Consider the following 19,789-nt stretch of genomic DNA (forward strand, 5'->3'; position numbering starts at 1 on the left):
GTTCGTTCCCCCACTAGTCGCTGTCTCTCTGCTCTCTGTTAGGATCCAGTTCAACGAGCCGCTGCCTCTGTCACACGTCACTTCCGTGCTGGCCGCCAGAGAACCTTTCACAATAGAGCTACCAACAGACACCACGATCGGTAACAGCCGCGTCTCAATCTTTTTTTCTTGCTTTTTTTAATGGCGGATGGCAATTTATGTTACGGTTGTTGTTATGCTGGAGTCCGGACCAGAAGACTTAATTACTCATTTAAATAAATAAATAAATAAAACGTATTAATCCAGTTTCTCTTAAGTAAAATACCAAACTGTTACAACCCTTTCTGAGGCATATTTCTAACCCAGATGTAGATGAAATGTTTGTCCCAATCTCAGTCTTCTTTGGTGTTTCCTCCTATTGATTGCATAGTTTCCTCCTGAAGTGTCAAAAAGACGTCACCCTGTTTTCGCCTTATTCCTGTTATGTTGCCAGTTTTTCATAATAGGTAAAAGCCACAAGAAAACCTGAAACATTATGTAAATCCTCATCTGTTACAAAATTGTGATATAGGACGATTTCAAAAAGTCCTATTTGTGTGGAAAGAAAACAACTGAAAATGAAAATAGCTAGTAATATTAGTAACAATGGACTTTAGGTTTTAAGCCTATCATTGAGTGTTTCTTGATTTTTCTATTGCTCCTTGATTTATTGAATCATTCATTCAGTCTGGCTTTTAACGGGCTCCCTTTCACGTACTGCTCTTCAAGTAGCCTATACATCTGTGCACTTCTACTGAAGGGTATTCCCATCCTTTACTCATCATTTTGTAATATAACATGTGTTGGTGTCAGTTCGTCTGATGGTAAAGCTGAATACATGATGTTTTACTGAATGAACAAAGTTAACTTCATACTACTGCCCATGGACGTATAATTGACAGCCGCCATCTTTAGCCTCCTCTCTCATGTTGCTGTTCCACGGTTTGCTGCTAGGGGATCATCTCCTCCAAGCCAATGTGTCTGGTTTTGCACAATAACAAAAGGTTGGTTCCTTTGTCCAGCTGGCCTCAGTCCATTGCCTCGTGTGCAGGTGACAGCACAAACTAAATAAAAATAAACGACAAAAATATATAAACACAAGCTTGTGAGTTAAATGACATATAACATGGTCAAAACTTAGCTGCATCTCAAGCGGCTGCTCATTTAAAGGGACAGAATACTTTAAGTTGTTTTCGTGAACCAGTAAGGTTTCAAATCATAATGATGACAGAATAAATTACGGCCCAACAGAAGCATGGTAACGTGTTATTTTAGCAAGTTTGCATCACTTGCACCACTAGCTGTTCAGATCCTCACCCCGATCCACAGGGTGGCGGTAATGCATTTGAAAGCTGTCTGCCAACGGACATGAAACAACGACGAAGAAGAAGAAAACGTCAGTTCACTTTTCTGTTTCCTTGTTCATTCACCGTTTGTCACTTCCGTGTGTTTTCAGCTAGATGCACTGGAATGGCTCTGACTGTGGACGGAAACAAACCTCCTCTGCGGAGGAGACGGGAGGACGGAGAGGATGATGAAGCTGTCGTCGTGAAGAAGGACAGGACTGATGCCAGCCGGTACTGTGCTCAGGAGAAAACTCTTCACCTACTTTCATTACCTCACCTCGGTCTGCTGCACTAACACGGACCCAAAATGATCCAACAAGTCTTTTCTTGTGGTGTTTTTGTGAGTTGGACATGACTCGAGTTTGCACTGGTGCTGTACTATAGTTGAATGTAGTTGGAGTCATGGTCCTGCATGTGTTTGGCATTTGCAGGAAAAAAAGAGAATCCCGTGTGAAACCATGCCCATTCAATCTGAGTTTATTCAGTGATAGTGATTCAGTGTATTCCATGTTAAATGGACTGTATATGTTGAAATATAGTGGTGGACACCAGTAATATCTGTTGCAAAAAAAACGGTCAAAACCTATTCTAGTCCGCACAGTACTTAATAACTGTGTTAATTTTATGCAGAAGTATAACCTGGCCTTTAGTTTTTAGTATAGGCTATGCTCTTCACATTGGACAACATTGGATCCTACATTTCCCATAATGCAACTTTATAGCATCTCCTAACTGCCAAGTAAACAGTCATGTTTGTCAAACTCCACACCTACAGTTTAATGCGAGCTCCCTGTTATAAATGTGATATCTCTGAGCCTAAGAGGAGACCACCATGACATCAGAGGGTCATTTTCTCAAATTTGACAAAGCTCGTCCAGAGCAACAGACTGAACGGTATCTCTGTGTCCAGTTAACTGAAATAATGTGTGGAAATTGGTGGATTGCCTCTGTACATTCTAAAAAAAAAACTCTTTTTTAAAAGAGTTTTTGCTGTCATCTAATTTACAGTAGTCTAAATCAGAGTGCATTGGACATTCAAAGGATATACATCACCATGACAGATGGGAGAGTAGTTTGAGCTAATGGGTGTAAGACCTTTGTGTGTGTGGCCTAAAGGATGACGAAATGCAGGATTCTCATTTGGTATTTAACATGCCGCCTTTCACTTTCACCAGGTTGGAGTCTTGCCTGGATCAACCCGTGGATTCAAGCAGCATCCATGAAGTCATCAAGTATACACCCTCACTGCTGCCAGGTTCGGTGACTATATCACCTGCAGTTCATCTGCAGGACAGTCTGAAATAATCTGAGCTGCAGACGTTAAACCGCAGAACCTTCTCGTGCTTCTTTTACATACACGTTTCCTATTGTCTCCCAGCCAAACATTATGAAGTCGACACCACCGAACCAATAAGCTGTGGTCTTCAGACTTTAGATGAGCTGCTGTCATGGAGACGAAGTGAGGCAAACCCTTTTAATGTGGCTGTTGTTCCTCTGGCACCGCGGGAACCTCCTCTGGCCAGCTGTCCACGTCGGACCTTGGTGTCTCATGACATGATGGGCGGTTACCTAGACGACAAGTATGGATCCATATTTAAGACTAAAAAGCTTTTCTAGGCTGGTTGGAAAAAAAACAGTGGAAATAATTTTCAATCACTAAAGTCAGATTAAGGACATAGACTGACTGTAAATAACTGCATGAATTATGATTAAGTGTCTTCCTGAGAATTTCAGCTCTTCTGTCCGATGATGAACAAACTATTATGAACATGCAGATGAAACAGTTGAAGTAATGTCAGACTGTTTCTGCTGCCAAAGCAGAGAGAAGTAGTTCATGTCTGATGAGGTCAGTCTGACTGAAATGTTCATTTACAACCATGGAAATATTGATCAGTGTGTGGATCATTGATCTGATCAAAAATATCAGAGGGTTTAGTTTTTATTCCCAGTTCTGCTCACAGGGTCTCCTCATGTTAGTCTGAGCTGCAGTGATGAAGAGGAGAGTAAAAGCATCATCACCATCAGGAATCCTGTCGCTTTAAAGGCTCTGTGTTCGGTTCAAATGAAGCTATAACAGCTTTCATGTCGTTATTTAGTGATAAACTCTCCTCTGTTTGTTAGAAGCTCTGTTTGTAAACCAGAGTGGACACATGGGAAGACTCCAACAGCAAAAAAATTCCACTGATTATATAAATATCATTGATCTTTATTATTTATCACTTAATTGTAAACTCTTTTGTTCCTGTTGGGCTCCTGTAGAAATGAAGATTCAGTTTTTCCAACTAAGTGATTCGTCAGTAGTTTGGCTGTTGATCCTCAGAAGTTAACCTGCCCTGGATCAGGTTAGGAGTTCAGCATCAGTTACCATGGTGATTTACCTTGGTAATAGGTGCACCACTGTCATAGTGAGCTGAAACAACACTTCAGGATTTAGGGGCACTTCTTCTTGCTCTAACAAAGTTAGGGAGCATACACCACATGGCTTAAAGTATGTGGACACCTGAGCAAAATACTCACATTTAACTACTGTGAGTCATTACAAAACCATGTAACAGCCGTCACCTTTGATGACGTGTGCATCTGATGGCATCTGATAACTGATACCAATAACCTATAAAGCTCGTTGTTAACATTGGTTAGGTGTAGAAATCACGTCCAATCTCTCTCTTTGTAGTGTGCAGTGGCACTTTTTTAATTATTAAGCTGTTCTCACAAAGTTTGTAACACTGCTGTCTCTTCATGTTTTTATTTTTTTTATGTCACAAATATAACGTGTCTTTTGTTGTGTTTAAATGTGACCTGCTCCCTGATCTGTGGAGTACGGTATTTTGCCTCCATGTATGCTGAAATATGTATTATGGCAGTGCCAGATAAATTGATTCTGATTCTGATACTCATCAAGACACATATGCTGTTAGGTTTACCGGGAAGTTTTCAAAAATACCAGTGTGATATGATGATATGATTGTGAAGGAGGCGGAGCTCAGCTCTGGCCCAGGTTAACTCCTGCTGCCATCACATCTGTGTACCATAACTACATCTCATGCTTTCTTCTTCTGTTGAGGTTCGTCCAGGGAACAAGTGCAGAAACTCCATATGCCTTCTACCACTGGCAGTACATTGATATTTTCAACTACTTCACGCACAAGCTTGTGACCATTCCTCCTGCTGTGTGGACCAACGCTGCACATAAACATGGAGTCCTCGTCATCGGTGAGGCTCAAAATAACAGAACCAGGTCCAGTGAAGTGATATTATGTCTTAAATCATCAGTATTGAGACGTGGTGAGAATGTGAGAGGACAGATCACTTCTGTCTGAATCTGACTTCCTGTCTTCCTGTCTGCTCCGAGGTTTAACATGTGACTGTCCTGCTTTCCAGGGACGTTCATCACAGAGTGGAGCGATGGCGCCGCGGCGTGTGAGGCCTTCCTGAAAGAGGAGGAGTCGTACCGGGCAGTCGCTGATAAACTAGTCCAGATCAGCCACTATTACGGCTTCGATGGCTGGCTCATTAACATAGAGAACATCCTCAGTGTAAGTAAAAGACGTCTGCACTGCTGCTCACCACATCAGTGGATTTAATAACTGAACCTCGAACCGGCTCTTTAACAGTAGCTGCTGGTCAGAGCCGCACAATGTTCAGGAGGAAGTTTGGACCTTCCCTTACTCTGCTTCAGCTCAGACAGATTCTTTAGGTGTCTGGTGTGAAAAGCTCTCTTCTGGTTAGTCTATAGCATCTCAATTGGGTTAAGGGATCTGGGATCTGGGATCTGACTGGACTACTCCAGAAGGTGGACTTTCTTCATTTGAACTCATTCTGTAGTAGATTTACTTTGATGTTTTGTGTTATTGTTCTGCTGCATCATCAGCATCTCCTGAGCTTCAGCAGGTGAACAGCCTCCCTGACATTATCCTGGAAGAGACCTGGAAAAACTTAGTAGTTCATTTCCAGACCCAGATGCAGCAAAACCCTAAATCAAGATGTTCCCTCCATCATACTTCACCTTCTGGATACGGCTGAGTGATATGACTTTAAATCAATATCACGATTATTTCAAACTTTCATCTCGATTATGATTAATGAACGATCACTTTGGCATTTATCAGTCTTTCTCTTTTATTGAGCCCATGCACACTTCATATTCGACAATATGACTGAGTTCCAAGCGATGAAACAAACTGATGGTGATACCTTTGGCCCTGAAATAGATTTTTTTCTGTGGTTTATATATTTGATTTCTGTTTGTTTGCTGTGGTCTTCACTGAAGCTACTTCTGAAGCAGCTTCTTCTTAGGTTGAAGCTGCTCAGGTTGAAGCTCAGAGTTTGTGCTTGTGTCGCCAGCTTCACTTTGAGCGAACGCACGCTAGCGCTAGTTGGACGGGATTTAGGCACGTGACTGAACACGAGGTAGTATTTCTATAAGGAGACGCATTAGGGAAGGTATTCTCTCTCTGATAAGCGTCAGGAACACAGTGATGTTTGTTGGAGAGCAGCAGCTTCCTCTGTGGTGTCCTACCGTGGACACTATACATCATACAACCCAGCACAAGAACAGAGATGTAAACCAGCTGCAATGAATCTTTTCAGCCTTTAGCTGTCACTCTCAGGTTCTTTGTTTTACTCCATTGATCATTAGTTAGTTGGACAGCCACTTCTATGGAAAGGAGCCAACAGAACTGAATCCTCTCCTGTGGACTGATGAAGATCTGAACTCTCTGAGATGACTCTGTAACCCTCTCAGCTTTAAACGAATCAGATCTTGATGATGATCAGATCATGGTTCACTTCAGCAGATGTGTCTTGTGAATAGCCAGTGTCAGCATGCCGTTCAGGTCCACGTTCGGCCTCACAGAGCCACAAACATGTCTGTAGACACTTAGTCCCGTTTCATTTTCCAATTCAACCAATAGTAATCCTCAAAAAAATGAACTCATCAACAGCAGATGGATGTAAACTCAGTGTTTCACAGTTCACTCGAGCTGACGTTTTTGTGTCGGTCTTCTCTTCAACCTCTTGTCTTTTACCATGCTGACTGTTGTATGTAATGTCCTGAGTACAAACAGAGTGTGTGTGTGTGTTGTCCTCTGCCCACAGGAGGTTGCAGTGAAGAACACACCGTTGTTCCTGCGTTACCTGACAGACCAGATGCACGAGCGCGTCTCTGGCAGCCTGGTCCTGTGGTACGACAGCGTGACTGAGAACGGACAACTAAACTGGCAGAATGAGCTCAACCAGACCAACAGGTACAAAACTTTAACTTCATGCCATGTGAAGTCACAGTTCAACCATTTAAAGGTCCCAAATAGTCTAAAGGTAGATGTCCATGTGTTTGTGATTATAAAGCAGGTCTAGGTTCTATATTAATACTGTGAAAGTATCAAAGCCTCAGTCCACAGAGAAATGCACACAGTCTGTATTCAGAAACTGAGCCTTAAAACCTGCCATCAGGACTTCTGGGACTTTGTGATGTCACAACAAAATAGTCAATGCTCTCAGCCATGCCCCAAGCCCCGCCCACCTGGACCCACCATCCAACCTTGCAGGATTTGGGTTCTCTGAGTGTTCACCTGAAATCTGCTATATTTTTATTTAATCACTCAGAAAACAGTCAGCCAATCAGAAGAGAGACTCTGAGCCTCTCTTCTGATTGGCTGAGTGACCTGTTGTTACTAGAGCTCCAGAGAGAAGCCTGAGAGAGGAGATGTAAAACTACACTGAAATATATCTTCCTATGGATATCAACACTTCAGATAGAATACTGGAGAAGTGTTAAATATGGGACCTTTAAATGTGTCAGTTTGTCATTTCCAGAAAAGTATTATGACAGTTTGTCAGTTCATTAGTAACATACTAATCAAACATATAATCTCAATCTCCCTGTATTAGGGTGTTTTTCGATGCCTGTGATGGTTTCTTCACCAACTACAACTGGACGGAGCAGAACCTGGAGTGGATGAAGGACTACAGTGAGATCCAAGGCCGCACAGCTGACGTCTACGTCGGTGTGGACGTGTTCGCCCGAGGCAAGGTGGTGGGAGGGATGTTCGAAACAAATAAGGTATGCACTGTGGATAAGATGTGTCTTTTTATGAATAAGAGCAGATCATTGACAGGATGCATCTTTTTTGTTTTGTTTGTTTTCAGGCTCTGGAAGTCATTCGGAGCCACAACTTCTCTGCAGCCATCTTTGCACCAGGCTGGGTCTACGAGACCCACGATGATAAGACTGAGTTCCGCAAGAACCAGGACAAGTGAGAGCTACACAATATTTACACTGATGTCAATACACTCATTAATCACCTGTTGATTTAGAAAGCAGAGGAGATGGAGACTGAGATGTTCCTAAACCACCTGCAGGTTTTGGGCTCTTCTGTCGGACTACCTGTACATCCACCAGCCGGCATCACCTCTCCCCTTCACCTCCTCCTTCTGCCAGGGCTTTGGGAAGGCCGTCTACTGGAGAGGAAAGGTAACTGCAGGCAGAGGGGGGAAATGGATGGCATCACCATTACTGCTGGTTAATGCCATGTCACGATGAACGTATTCATCCTTTTTAAATATTTGCATTGAGTGTTTTTTATTAGCAGGCTCATCGTTAGATATTTTTAGTGAAAGGACTGTGAGACTAAAAATGACATTTTCTAAAAAGAACATTTCCTGCTTCAAGCTGCAGACCTACTGAAGCGGGAAATGGGCACCAAAATATCTCACAGAGAGAAAAAAATTATTTAAAGGTGAGGAAAATATCAAGCTATAGGAGCACTGTTCACACGGGTTGTTGAACCACCAGGAAACCACCGGGAGTCTGCTCTGTCCATAATCTGTACTCCAGTTGTCAGTCTACTTACAGCTGCTTGATGGTACAGCTCAAATATATGCAAAAATTCAATTAATCAATCAAACTTTATTTGTATAGCACTATTCGTACATGTTAGTGCAGTTCAAAGTGCTTCACAGACGACTGATCAAGAAAAAAGGACGAATCAAATAAGAACGCTGACAATAATGCAATAAAATCGATTGAAAAAGTTATAATAACATTGGCAAACAAAAGAAACATAAGAAAATGAAAAATAAAAGAAAAGAACAGATAAAATACAATAAAATACATTTTACAATATAGATACAATAGAATAAGTTCTAAGGCCCTCAGGGAGACTATTCCATCAGCTTGGATCATAAAAGCTAATGGTTTTAGTCCTGCACTTGGGAACAGTTAACAGACTAGTGCCAGAGGACCTGAGGAGCCCTACCTGTTTGTACAGTGTCCTCATGTAGTAAGTGACATATATGCCGGTGCGAGACCATGAAGTGCTTTAAAAACAGAATTTTAAAATGAGTATGGAAGCTGACAGGTAACCACTGTCAGTCCTGAATCAGCTGAACCTGGTTTATAACATCTTTGGGTAGACTGGATAGGAGAGCATTACAGTAGTCAAGTCAAAGTATTGTGATTATTCTGACAGATATTGGGATTGCAATATGAGTCACGATTTTAGTGGAGGTTTTGCATTTCATTTTTATTGAAAAATATATAAAAATAATGATGTGATTTTTGTTGGGGGTTGTACAAAACAAACACGTTCCCTTATGTCTGGAGAATCTGATTTGTTGGCACCACGATGCTTCATTTTTAATGGTCTGATGTGACACATTTTACCTTTATCAAAAAACTGCAGCTCCTGTGATTTGGATAATATTGTGATTAATTGTTCAGCTGTACTCTGTGTCTGCTGTACGAGCAGCTGCAGTTCATTCAGAGCTTCAGAGTTTAGCTCGTCCTCACATCTCTGCTTCAGCTTTCATTTCAGAGCTGATTGTGAAGTTTAATTTCTATACGGAGGACGTACATCAGGGGTGATGCTCTCTTGTTTCATGTGTTTGCAGCAAGAGACAAAGAGGAGCTGGTTCAACCTGGCCGCCCAGGAGATCCAGCCTATGTACTACCACACCGAGCTGGGGGGCCACGGCTGGCTGAGGAGTGGCGGCTGCCCGGAGGACGCCTGGAACGGAGGCTGCTCGCTGCTGCTAGACGGCCTCATCCCTGCCTCTCACACGTCTCCAGTTTGTGCCAAGTGTGTGTGTGTGTGTGTGTGTGTGTGTGTGTGTGTGTGTGTGCGCGCGCGCGCGCGCGCGCGCGTGTGTTTTCTGTCTGCCTTGCAAAAAATCTTCCCCTCCGCAAACACACAAGTGCAGCAGCTCATGCACTGACGACCTTGTTGTTTCTCTCAGGATCTTCTCCCTCCATGTGGCCTTGGCATCCAAGACCCTGGTGATCCTCATCTATAAGCCGTCTGCTGGGATCACAGTCTCCCTGGAGCTGAAGACATCGGATGTTTGCACACACACGGACACGGAGGATGACAGACGTGAGTGTCTTACTCTCTACTCTATACTGGAGGGGGTGGACCCTATTTCAGCTGAAATCATTTTGAGAGACAGGTCTGTTGTCAATGTGTTTGTGTTTGAAATGGGGGGATGAAATAGTAAAACAATAGAAAATCAATAATGTAAAGCAAAAAAACTTGCTTTACAATGAAAACTTTAGAAATAAAATCAGAACTAACTAATCAAGAAAAACTTTTAAGGTAGAAAAAGATGCAAAATATACAGATAATTTAAATGAAAACAGGATTAAAGAGTTTTATTCTTATATCAGTCAACAGTCAGTCAGTGAAGTGAAATGAAATGAAGCACAAACAGTCTGGCTCCATGTCCACACGTCTTCCACTCATCCTTACAAGTGTCCAAGTTTCTATTTCAGAAATATTACTGGAACTGAAATGTTACAAGAACCACTGGAGTAAGATTTAATCCAGGGGACGATGAAGGTTGTTGCAAAGCATTTGTTTTTGATTTTTGATTTTATTTTTTTATAAGCAGTTGATGATTGATCTGGAAGTTGTTTCAGATCATTCGGTCTCATACAAACAGATTAATTCTGAAGTGACACATCGAATGATTGAAGAGAATTTGTCACATTCACAAATTTGCTATTATTTGCTTTTTTTCTTTCAGGTAATAGAAATGTGTATGGCCAACATCTTTGATGAAAGAATTAGATTACTTTTACTATTTTAGCATGACAGTGCAGGTTGTTGAAAGGAGCATCCTCCGTTATAACACCTGACACCTAACACGTGTAACATCAGCTGTGATGGAGCATATTCTCCTGTCTTTCACGTCCCCTTCACCCTCTAACTTTAGCAAGACGTTTTCATGTCCTTCTAAGTCTCTTCTTTGGGATTTTTCTTGGATGACATCTTTGTAAATGGAACATGTTGCCTCACACTTCAGTTTGTCCTTCATCGACATTTACAACAGGTTTGTGCAGTTCAGATGGTTTGCACACTGTAAAAACAGGCATAACAATATTCAGAGAAGTTAAGCATAAGAATATGAAAATGGTCCAGACGAGGTCATCAACAGTCTTAATCCAGCCTCTTTTCAGCCTCAGGTGCATCAGACTCTGGGATATTAGCCTCCCTGATTTGTTGACACTTGGTACGTTCCACAGGCTGCCACACAAACCTCCATGGGCTCAGTGTGCAGTCAGTTACTGCCGGGTACTAACTGGACATGTTTTTGTGTGTCTGCAGTTACCAGTGTGAGTCCTGAGGTATTATACGAGGGGCACCCGTTGGTGAGGCAGTTCTCTCAGCTTTGTGGAGACTTGAGTCCAGACGGTTGGACTGTCGGGTAAGACACACCAACAACAACAGCTAAGCTGATTCAGCTGACCCCCTCATTAGGCACCTTGCCCTGAATCCTTCAAGTACATCACGTTTACATTTACTCATGTGGCCGTCGCTTTAATCCAGAGCGATTCTTACAAGTTAAAATCTGAGACTGATTATCAGTTAATGTGCCTGCTGGAAAAACCACTGGGACTAATGAATCTCACTGACAGCTGGTTGTTGGTCACGACATGACACACCCTGTCTGAGTCCCTGTCACCCACAGTAAGCCTGTGCTTTTATATTGTTGCAAGTGATGCTGTTTATCTGGTGCTTTCCTATACTCTCTACACTGTCCTGTAGTAATTTCTTACAGATCGGCCAATTGATCTGTTGTATCATAATAATAATAATAATAATAATAATAATGATTATAATAATAACTAGTTATGCCCTGATACAAATACCAATCATCCATGATCGATATCGGCTGATCCACAATATCGGATAAGATGTTTGTGTTTGGTTATAGCAGCTGGTTCAGCAGTAGGTCAGTCTGCTTAGCTTTGCAGCGCACTGGGTCCTCCAACAGGCGGCAGTGTAGCCTGATAATAGGACCAGGAGAAGTCGTCCTTATTCAGTCAACAACGTGCTCAACAGAGCAGCACAAAAAACTCCCAACAGCTATCCTACAGGAAGAGCAACTGAATTACACAGTGTAATAGTTAATTAATTGCATGTGTTAATGTATGTGAATGTATGTAAATTATTAACCCCATTCAATAGGCTGAACAGTGCAAATAGTCTAATAAATAAAAGGCAACATGTCTCAGAACATTAGCTCAGCTGCATCATGCAAACTGAAGGATAACAGGATTTCCAGTCAGACACAGGCTGAATTCAAACAAATGTAACAAATAAAACAAACATGGCTCAGAGCCCTGTGTGTCTTTGATCGTACGTTACATCAGTCTCACACACTTTGTAAAAGTTCCACCTGTCCAGGCCTGTTGCACTGGAGGCGGAGCTACACTACACAGCACACAGTGCTTCTCTCAGCCGCGTATTAATCACAGGTGATCAATTCTGATCAACTGATCACATATCAATCAGGCCGTCCCTGATATAATAACAACAATGACAGCGATGATGATGAGGAAAATAATAATAATAATAATAATAATAATAATAATAATAATGATAATACACTTTATTTATATACACAGTAGCACATTTTGAAACAATGTTACAGTCTTTACTGAGGATTAAAACAAAACCACACCACCCTTAAAAAAGGCTTTTTTTTAATGGAAAAAAAGAAACTTTAAGAAGTGGTTTAAAAGATGTTACTGAGGGGCCCCCACAGCAAAAGCCTGATCACCTTTACTCTGAGACTGAGGGACAACCAGGAGAGGCCTGGAGAGCCTGAGGACCACTGCAGCACGTCAGCCACATAACTAAGAGCCCAGCAATGAAGTGTTTTAAAAGTGAACTGTAAAATCCAACAATCAACTGTAAAACTGACGAGTAACCAGTGAAGAGAGGGCTGTTCTCCGGCTCACCTCTGAATTACAGTAGTCAAGACACAACAGTAAAAAGCATTTATGGCCACGAGAGCAGGAGAAAGGAAGGAACTGATTTCAGGGTTAAAGCTCAAACTTCTGTCACATGTCTAAACCTCGTAAAGTTTCACTGTTCACACAGCCAAGTGTCCAAAGCACAGAGCTGAAAATATCATCAGAAAAATAATATTTTTACTGCCTCGGTTCCTCTGCCCATCTAACAGGTTTTCTCAAGCTACAGGGCTGAAATCAGATCTCATTACAGAGTCTAAATTCCTGGTCTTTGTGTCCTCTTCATGTCTCTGTGTGCAGATGTTTGCAGCTGGAGCGCAGTGGCTGTGCTCTTAGAGAAGTCTGTGTCAGCATCCAGCGGAGTGGAGACCCTCAGGACACAGCGTTCAGCTGCAGGCTGGGAGAGATCATGGTGAGACGATGGAGCCTGTTGTGTTCAATGTGTTTTCTAGAATGCACGATATTAGAGATGCAGATGAAAGCAAAAAACTTAGGGCTGAGCAATTCAAATATTATTGAAATCATAATATGTGCAATATCCAAATCACAGGAGCTGCAGTGTTTTTTTATGAAGGTAAAATGTGTTTGTTTGGTACAAACCGCAAAAATCACATCATCATTTTTTCGGTGGAAATAGAAATATAATTTTTTTAACTGCGTATCATTCAGCCCTAGTAAACCTCCTGAATGGGCTGCAGTGTGGGTCAAATTTTTGTATTCATTATCAGGGGTCCGAGCAGTGACGCTCCTGGAACCATGTTGTCTTTGTTCTCATTGTTCTTATTCTTCTTCTCCACTAAAACCATGTGATTTAGAAACATGAAACTTCAGGACATGGTCACAAATTCCCCAAAAATTGCATTTGTCATTTTCTAGAAATAATAAAAACATTTTTATGCTGTTATCATAGGTATTGACTGGCTGATTGACGGGTGGGATCTCAGGGCTGCAGAGGTTTACTTTACAGCTCAGTGTTACTTACTGTTAAATTAATTAGAGGGAACAGTTTAAGCAGTTTTTGAATCAGCTGATATGTAACACTCAGTGCTGTTCAATGCATAGTAGCAGTCACTGCTTCACCTGAATTGATCCTTCTTGCAGCACTTCCTGAGCATTTTACTCATGAACTTCAGCCCCCCCTGGTGAATGCTGGTTCCTGATGGTTCCTCTCTCTCTAATCATTCTTGTCTGTCTCCCTCTGTCTTTCTCCACAAGCTCCTGGATGTAGCCAGTCTGCAGGCCCCCCCTGAGCCACTTCAGGGCTTGTGTATTTATGACGTGGTGTGGCTGCGTGGTGCTGGTACCTCACCAGAGTCCACCTCTCCCTGCCTGCGCCTCAACGCCACTCTGCGCTGGGACTACCAGACCAAGCTCGTACGCCACTTCAGGGTGTACTGGCGACGGCTGAGAGGACCTGATCCCCGAACCCCCCCGGGTCAGCTGGTTCTGGTGGGACGGTCATATTCTAATCTGTTTAGGGTAACAGAGCTGGTTGTGCCAGAGCCCCCCAGCTTAGTAGAGCTGGTGGTAGAGCCAGTGATCAGGAGCGGGTTCCCAGTCCCAGAGAGCCACTGGGGGAGAAGAAGCCTCAGCTACACAGAGGACGTCACACAGTAACTGTAGACTCATGTTATCACATCATCAGGCTGCTGCTGCTTCCCTCTTTAAACGGTGCTGAAAGATTGACTGACGTAAAACTCAACATGTCCAAGCTGGAGCGCTTCAGAGGCTGACACCTCCTCTTCCCCTGTCAGGGCGTGTGTCCATATAGAGTTTTTCTCTGCTTCATCCCTGCTGTGTGTGGGTTTGGTTTCTATGACAACAATAATTTGTCAACATATCACCAGAGCCACTGTATGGCAGCCTAGCATCACTCCCTTGGTTTTTATTACTATGCGTTTTACATTGTTTTTTAAAAATCAGATTAGTGACAATATGTAAATGGCAGCAGACTGACATTAGCGTTAACAGAGGGTTGACGACACCTACAGCTTACATACAGGAATGAAAACACTTCACGAACCAGCAACATTCAGTGTCCACACATCTGCAACAACACATGGGCTTTTTATTAAAGCTTTATGTTTTCCAGTTGTTCATCCGCCTGTCCCAGTCTCACAATCTCACCAACGCCTTCAAATTTTGCACAGACATTCACTTGGACTCAAAGATGAACTGATTCGATTTTGGTGGTCAAAGGTCACTGTGACCTCACAAAACATGTTTTTGGCTATAACTCACAAAGTCATACTTGAGTTATTACACAATTGATGATGGCACTAGTGATGACACTTTATGTCAAAGGTCAACTTCACTGTGACATTGTAATGTTCTGCAGAAACACTAATGATCATTGTTCAACACTGTAACTCAGGAATACTTCCTGTACCCTGGCTGGTTGGTGGAGGCAGGGTCGTGGGGCTGGAGCCAATCCCAGCTGACAGTGGGTGAGGGCGGGGTACACCCTGGACAGGTCGCCAGTCTATCACAGTGCTGACACGCACAACCACACACACCCACATTCACACCTGCGGGCAATTTTAGAATCTCCCATCAACCTAACCTGTGACATACACCCATGAGGAGGTAATACTAGTCTTGGTCACCAGGGTGACGAGTCCCAGCTCATCTGATTGGTTGTCTGAAAAGAAGCTGTAGTGATGACAGAAATGCCTTTCTGAAAAGTTCAGAAATGTTCACTTGTAAAAAGACGCTGGTGCTCAAGAAGAAACACGATATGGACACACGCTCTTATTTACCATCGGCTCAAAAAGTCATCAGACAGTGTGAGAGGCCCCCTGTGATGGCACCCCCTGGTCATTTGTGAAAGTCACTAAATTTTGGCTTTGGGAGAAGGCAAAGCCCAAACAACAGGATGAACCTGATGCTAATGTGCCTAAATTATTCAGTCTTGCTTTTGCACTGTATGAACTGGGCAAAGATTCAAGGGTGAAGACCTTGTAATATGGCTGAAAGCTCCAGATCAGTAAGTGGATCTTAAAGGAACAGGTGACATTTTGGGAAATATCCGTCCATTAAATTTCTTGTCAAGTTAAATGAGAAAATTGATGCTACACATGTGTATACAGCAAATATGAAACTACAGCCAGCAACTGGTTAGCTTAGCTCATCACAGATAAACTAAGCTAAATGATCATAGATAGGCTAAGCTAAGGAAACACTGGAAACAGGGAAACAGCTTGGCTCTGTCCAGAGGTGACAGAATCCACCTACCACCTCCTCCAAAGCTCAAATGAACAAGTTACATGTGGTTTGTACAAAAACCAAAGTTTGATGACAAGTTGTGGTTTTACTTTTTCTTGCCTGGGTGCAGTATCTTACTGGAGTCTTTGCTGGTTGCCTGGCAACCTCACAATGATGACAAGACTTCAGGACTTGTAGTTTTTCAGCTTCCAGCTTACGAATGAGATAATTGTTAGAGAGTCAGGCTAACTGTGTCCCTCTGTGTCCAGTGTTTGTCCTAAGCTAAGCTAGCTGGCTGCTGGCTCTATATTCATGTTTGGCTGACATGAGTGGTATCCATCCGCTCATTTAACTCTACCATGCATTGCCTCATTTTACTTGTATGTGCTTAAGCAAACAAATACACCTCTCTGCTCATTATAATGTTATAAAATTATGCAGTTATGTTTTTTAAAGATGAAATATCGAGATAAATGTATACCTTTATTGCCATATCTTGTCTGATTAAGCAAATTGATAATAACAATAATAAACTTTATTTATATAGCGTCTTTCAACAAAGTTCAAAAACTGCTTTACTGCAAAAACAACCAGAATTTAAGATATAAACATTATAAAATAATTTAATTACTATTAAGCATATACATTATGCAGTCGCAGGTTTCCGTCACTTGTCTTTAAGTTCTCAATTTCAAACTGCGCATTAAGCAGGTTAATGGAAATGCACCTATTGAGTTTGTGTGCTGCAGCTCTCCTGACAGGGAGTTCCACAGCTGGGGGGCCCACAGAGCAAGGGCCCGATCACCTTTGTTAACAGCCTGGCAGCAGCGTTTTGTATCTGTGGATGATTCTCCTGCTGATACCAGAACAGAGTGTGTTACAATAGTCGCGTCTGGAAGAGATAAAAGAATGGGTGAGCTTTTCTAAGTCTGCAGAGTAAAGAAATGACCTGATCTGGGTTAGGTTCGCTGTCTCAGGTGCACACAGCAGGACTGTACCAAGTCAGTCACCTGTGCATCAAAGAACGATTCAGGGTAAAGTAACACCCAGGTTGTGGGGCTCTTTTCGTACATAACTGGATACGTAACCAGACTAATACGGGATGCATCCATAGCACCAGGTGGAAAACGATGTTATAGCTACACAATATTAGCATGTATATGGTAAATAACAAGGGACCCAAAAGTAGGCCCCTGTGGGACCCCACAGAATATAAGAGCACAAGAGGTGGAGGCATCTCCAAGTGTTACAGAAAAGGACCTGATTGACAGATAAGAGATTAGTCAATTCAGAGCCACAGCACCGATGCTGACGTTGTTCTTCTGATGGCTGATTAAGACATTATGGTCTAGTTAGGTGTAAACATTTACATGTACATAATATAAAACATATTGGATGAAGTCAAATAATCCATTTTACAAAGTAACATTTTCCACAATGTTCATTGTAACTTTATCATAATAACTTTATTTGTGTAGCCCTTTTCAAAATCACATGATTACAAAGTGCTTTAACATAAGCAACCAAATAAATCCATCAAAAGACAGACAGATTAAAAACAAACTGCAACAAAACAAGTAAGAAAATGGCAGCAATCAGGCATCAGCTAAACAGACTACAATACTGATGTGTTGTCAAATAGTACTCCCTGACTTTTAGACTCAGGTTTGATGTCAGCGCTGCCGTTTGCTGCCTGAAACCACAGGCCCCTCTGCCACTGTCACATCATCACAACAAACCACACTGCAACATGTGATCATCAGTTTATTTCACTTCAGTCATTCTGTACTCACACGTCGACATTCCAGGTCATCTCATAACAGTCGGCCACTCCAGGTGGATCATGGGAAAGGGAGTTAACACTTCAGTTTGATATTAAACAATCTTTCTTTAGTTTGGTTTAAAAAAAAAAAAAAGCATCACTTGTTTTGACTTTAAAGAAAGCAATGGAAACATGCAGGTGAGATCCTTTTTATAGGCACTGTGCACAAACTAAAATATGCACTCTAACCTCATACTCTGTTTTATCTCCCACACAGTTTTCTTCTGTTTTGGTGTAAACCTGCTCAAATTCAAGCAGAGATTTTACAATTTTAATGTAGAATCCATTATTTTGTGATTGCTGAAGCTCAGAGGCTAAAAATGTCAAACTACCCAAAAATTAAAGGTCCAGACTGTACATGCAGTTTTCCAGGTTTCTCATTTACATTTTCAGAATAAAAAAAAAAAAAAAAATCTTTGAAAAGTTTATTTCTGCACCAGAGAAGAAGCAAGTGTGTACAAAAAAGAGAGAGTCTTTATTGTTGTGTTATGGTTGAAATTTACACAGATCGTCACTGTTATCAAGGAGGACTGAGAGTTTTGATTTGGTTTAGAAGAAAGTTAAAAAAAAAAAATAAAAAAAAATAAGGTCATGTGATCATTGTGATTGTCAGAGCCATTCCAGCTGGCGTCAGAGCAGGTGGGATCAGGCCTGCCTGGTGATCATCTTCAGCATCTGTAAAGCCATAGGTCCCTGGTCTGAGGGAATCTGTCACAACAGAAAAAAAAATAAGACGACATTTTATGTTGAAAACACACTTTTTAATTCTTGAACTAATTTTAATTAAAAGTCCTCAATCTGCTGATCAGTTACTACATAATGTCATCAGACTCAATTTGTACTTTCTAGATTATTCCATATTAATTTCCATTCATTTATTGCATCATTATAACCCTTAACATATGTCACATCACATAATTCCCACCATCTTGAAAGTCTAATGCTGAATGCAGATCCCTGTCCATTGGGTAGCGCTATATTAAAGACGAAGTAAAGGTTTGGTTTCTTTTTTCCCACATTGCAGATATTTTATAAACTACACCACCGCAGCCGGCGTCTTACCATGTGACCAGCTCTGAGGATCCAATAAAAGGCAAAGTTCTTATGAGTTTTGTAGAAAGCTCCGGTGAGGCCTGGGGAGGCGGGGTCATTCAGGGCGGTCCACCTCAACTTGTTAAATCCAGGTAGCCCCTCCCACTTCAGCTGCTTCACCCACTGCTCCTGACCTGTGACAAGAAGCACTGACTCATGTGGCACAGCTGGAATTTAACATCTGGATGGTTTGCACCAAGGTGGGACTGATTCCTACCCATGGTGTCCACGATGAGGTCCAGCTGTCCGTTGTAGACAGTGACGTTGACTCCAGCGCTCAGCAGCTGGTCGACTATGTCCACCACCGGCCTCATGAAGTCCCCTGCCATGTAGCTGAACACCTCCTCTGCCTGGCCTGGACACGAGAGGGGAGACCATGTATGAAGGTGCAGCAAAGGCAAGATGGAAACGTCAGGAAATTCTGAGTCAACGGCTCAAAAACTTACCTCCCCAGGTGACGTTCTGGGGAATGATGCCCAGCTTCTTCCTGATTGGTCCATTCATCAGCGCGCTGAGGGATTGGCTGTGGAGGGGACGAATGTGACGACGCGTCTGCAGAGCTGGAGGGAAGAGGAGAAAACACAGGACAATCGGTTACATTTAGACTTTAAATAAAACACAAACCGCTACCCACCACATTCCCTCCGTGTCACCAAACCCACAAGTGGGACAATGTCTCACCGATGAAGTCCTCTCCTGCTGAAGAGCGGACCCTCTCATCCGGGTCCTGGGTGAGGATGTTGTAGAAGTTGACTCTGTTGGTGTTCTGAGAAGACAACCAAAACAAACAGACATCAAACCTCAAGATCCCTGCACGCTAACTGGTTTGAGACTGTAATATAATATGTAATATCTCGATACAGTCCAGCTCAAATATTGAGATATATTATGACCAGTTTTACTTGTCACATACAAAGGTACAATGATCAGCCTGTGCAAAACTGCAAAAAAATATTTTCTGATATTATGATAAATATTGCATCTGGTGGGAAATATTGTGATATTTGATGTTATTTAATATTGACCCAAGCCTGCTGATCAATCTGTCAACAT

At 42.1% G+C, this 19,789-nt stretch overlaps 2 protein-coding genes across 3 annotated transcripts in view; one reads left to right on the top strand and one right to left on the bottom strand.

The window, feature by feature from the left end:
- The first annotated feature begins 11 nt into the window (after positions 1-11).
- On the top strand, positions 12-16,383 carry engase (endo-beta-N-acetylglucosaminidase). 2 transcript variants are annotated; one of them, XM_071474834.1, is made up of 15 exons: positions 12-140; positions 1,475-1,595; positions 2,540-2,619; positions 2,743-2,944; positions 4,429-4,577; positions 4,746-4,900; positions 6,462-6,610; positions 7,254-7,425; positions 7,512-7,618; positions 7,725-7,836; positions 9,255-9,442; positions 9,600-9,736; positions 10,967-11,066; positions 12,919-13,030; positions 13,834-16,383. In XM_071474834.1, exons 2-15 carry the CDS (start codon positions 1,489-1,491, stop codon positions 14,233-14,235), a joined length of 2,172 nt encoding a protein of 723 aa, XP_071330935.1. In that variant the 5' UTR covers positions 12-140; positions 1,475-1,488; the 3' UTR covers positions 14,236-16,383. The 2 variants fall into 2 exon arrangements, with proteins under 2 accessions (XP_071330935.1, XP_071330934.1); XM_071474833.1 differs by lacking the exon at positions 12-140 and having other exon boundaries at positions 1,364-1,595.
- A 1,190-nt stretch (positions 16,384-17,573) lies between these two features.
- Positions 17,574-19,789, bottom strand: part of scpep1 (serine carboxypeptidase 1) — a 29,893-nt gene continuing 27,677 nt past the window's right edge. The window contains exons 10-14 of the mRNA XM_071474837.1: positions 19,418-19,502; positions 19,183-19,296; positions 18,954-19,091; positions 18,707-18,870; positions 17,574-18,352 (exon numbers count right to left, since the gene is read on the bottom strand). Coding sequence (XP_071330938.1) covers positions 18,290-18,352; positions 18,707-18,870; positions 18,954-19,091; positions 19,183-19,296; positions 19,418-19,502 — 564 coding nt within the window. The 3' untranslated portion in view covers positions 17,574-18,289. The remainder of the gene's footprint in view (positions 18,353-18,706; positions 18,871-18,953; positions 19,092-19,182; positions 19,297-19,417; positions 19,503-19,789) is intronic.

This window comes from Trachinotus anak, unplaced genomic scaffold (assembly GCF_046630095.1).
Source record: "Trachinotus anak isolate AG129_WGS33_773 ecotype Australia unplaced genomic scaffold, CSIRO_AGI_Tana_v1 ptg000003l, whole genome shotgun sequence".
NCBI lineage: Eukaryota > Metazoa > Chordata > Actinopteri > Carangiformes > Carangidae > Trachinotus > Trachinotus anak.

What these genes read in the sequence shown, in the direction of transcription:
- engase (XM_071474833.1), top strand. Translation starts at nt 1,387, where the DNA reads ATGAAACAACGACGAAGAAGAAGAAAACGTCAGTTCACTTTTCTGTTT. An exon ending in ACATGGAGTCCTCGTCATCG is followed by an intron (nt 4,578 to 4,745) that starts GTGAGGCTCAAA and finishes CCTGCTTTCCAG; the next exon opens with GGACGTTCATCACAGAGTGG. An exon ending in GGATGTTCGAAACAAATAAG is followed by an intron (nt 7,426 to 7,511) that starts GTATGCACTGTG and finishes GTTTGTTTTCAG; the next exon opens with GCTCTGGAAGTCATTCGGAG.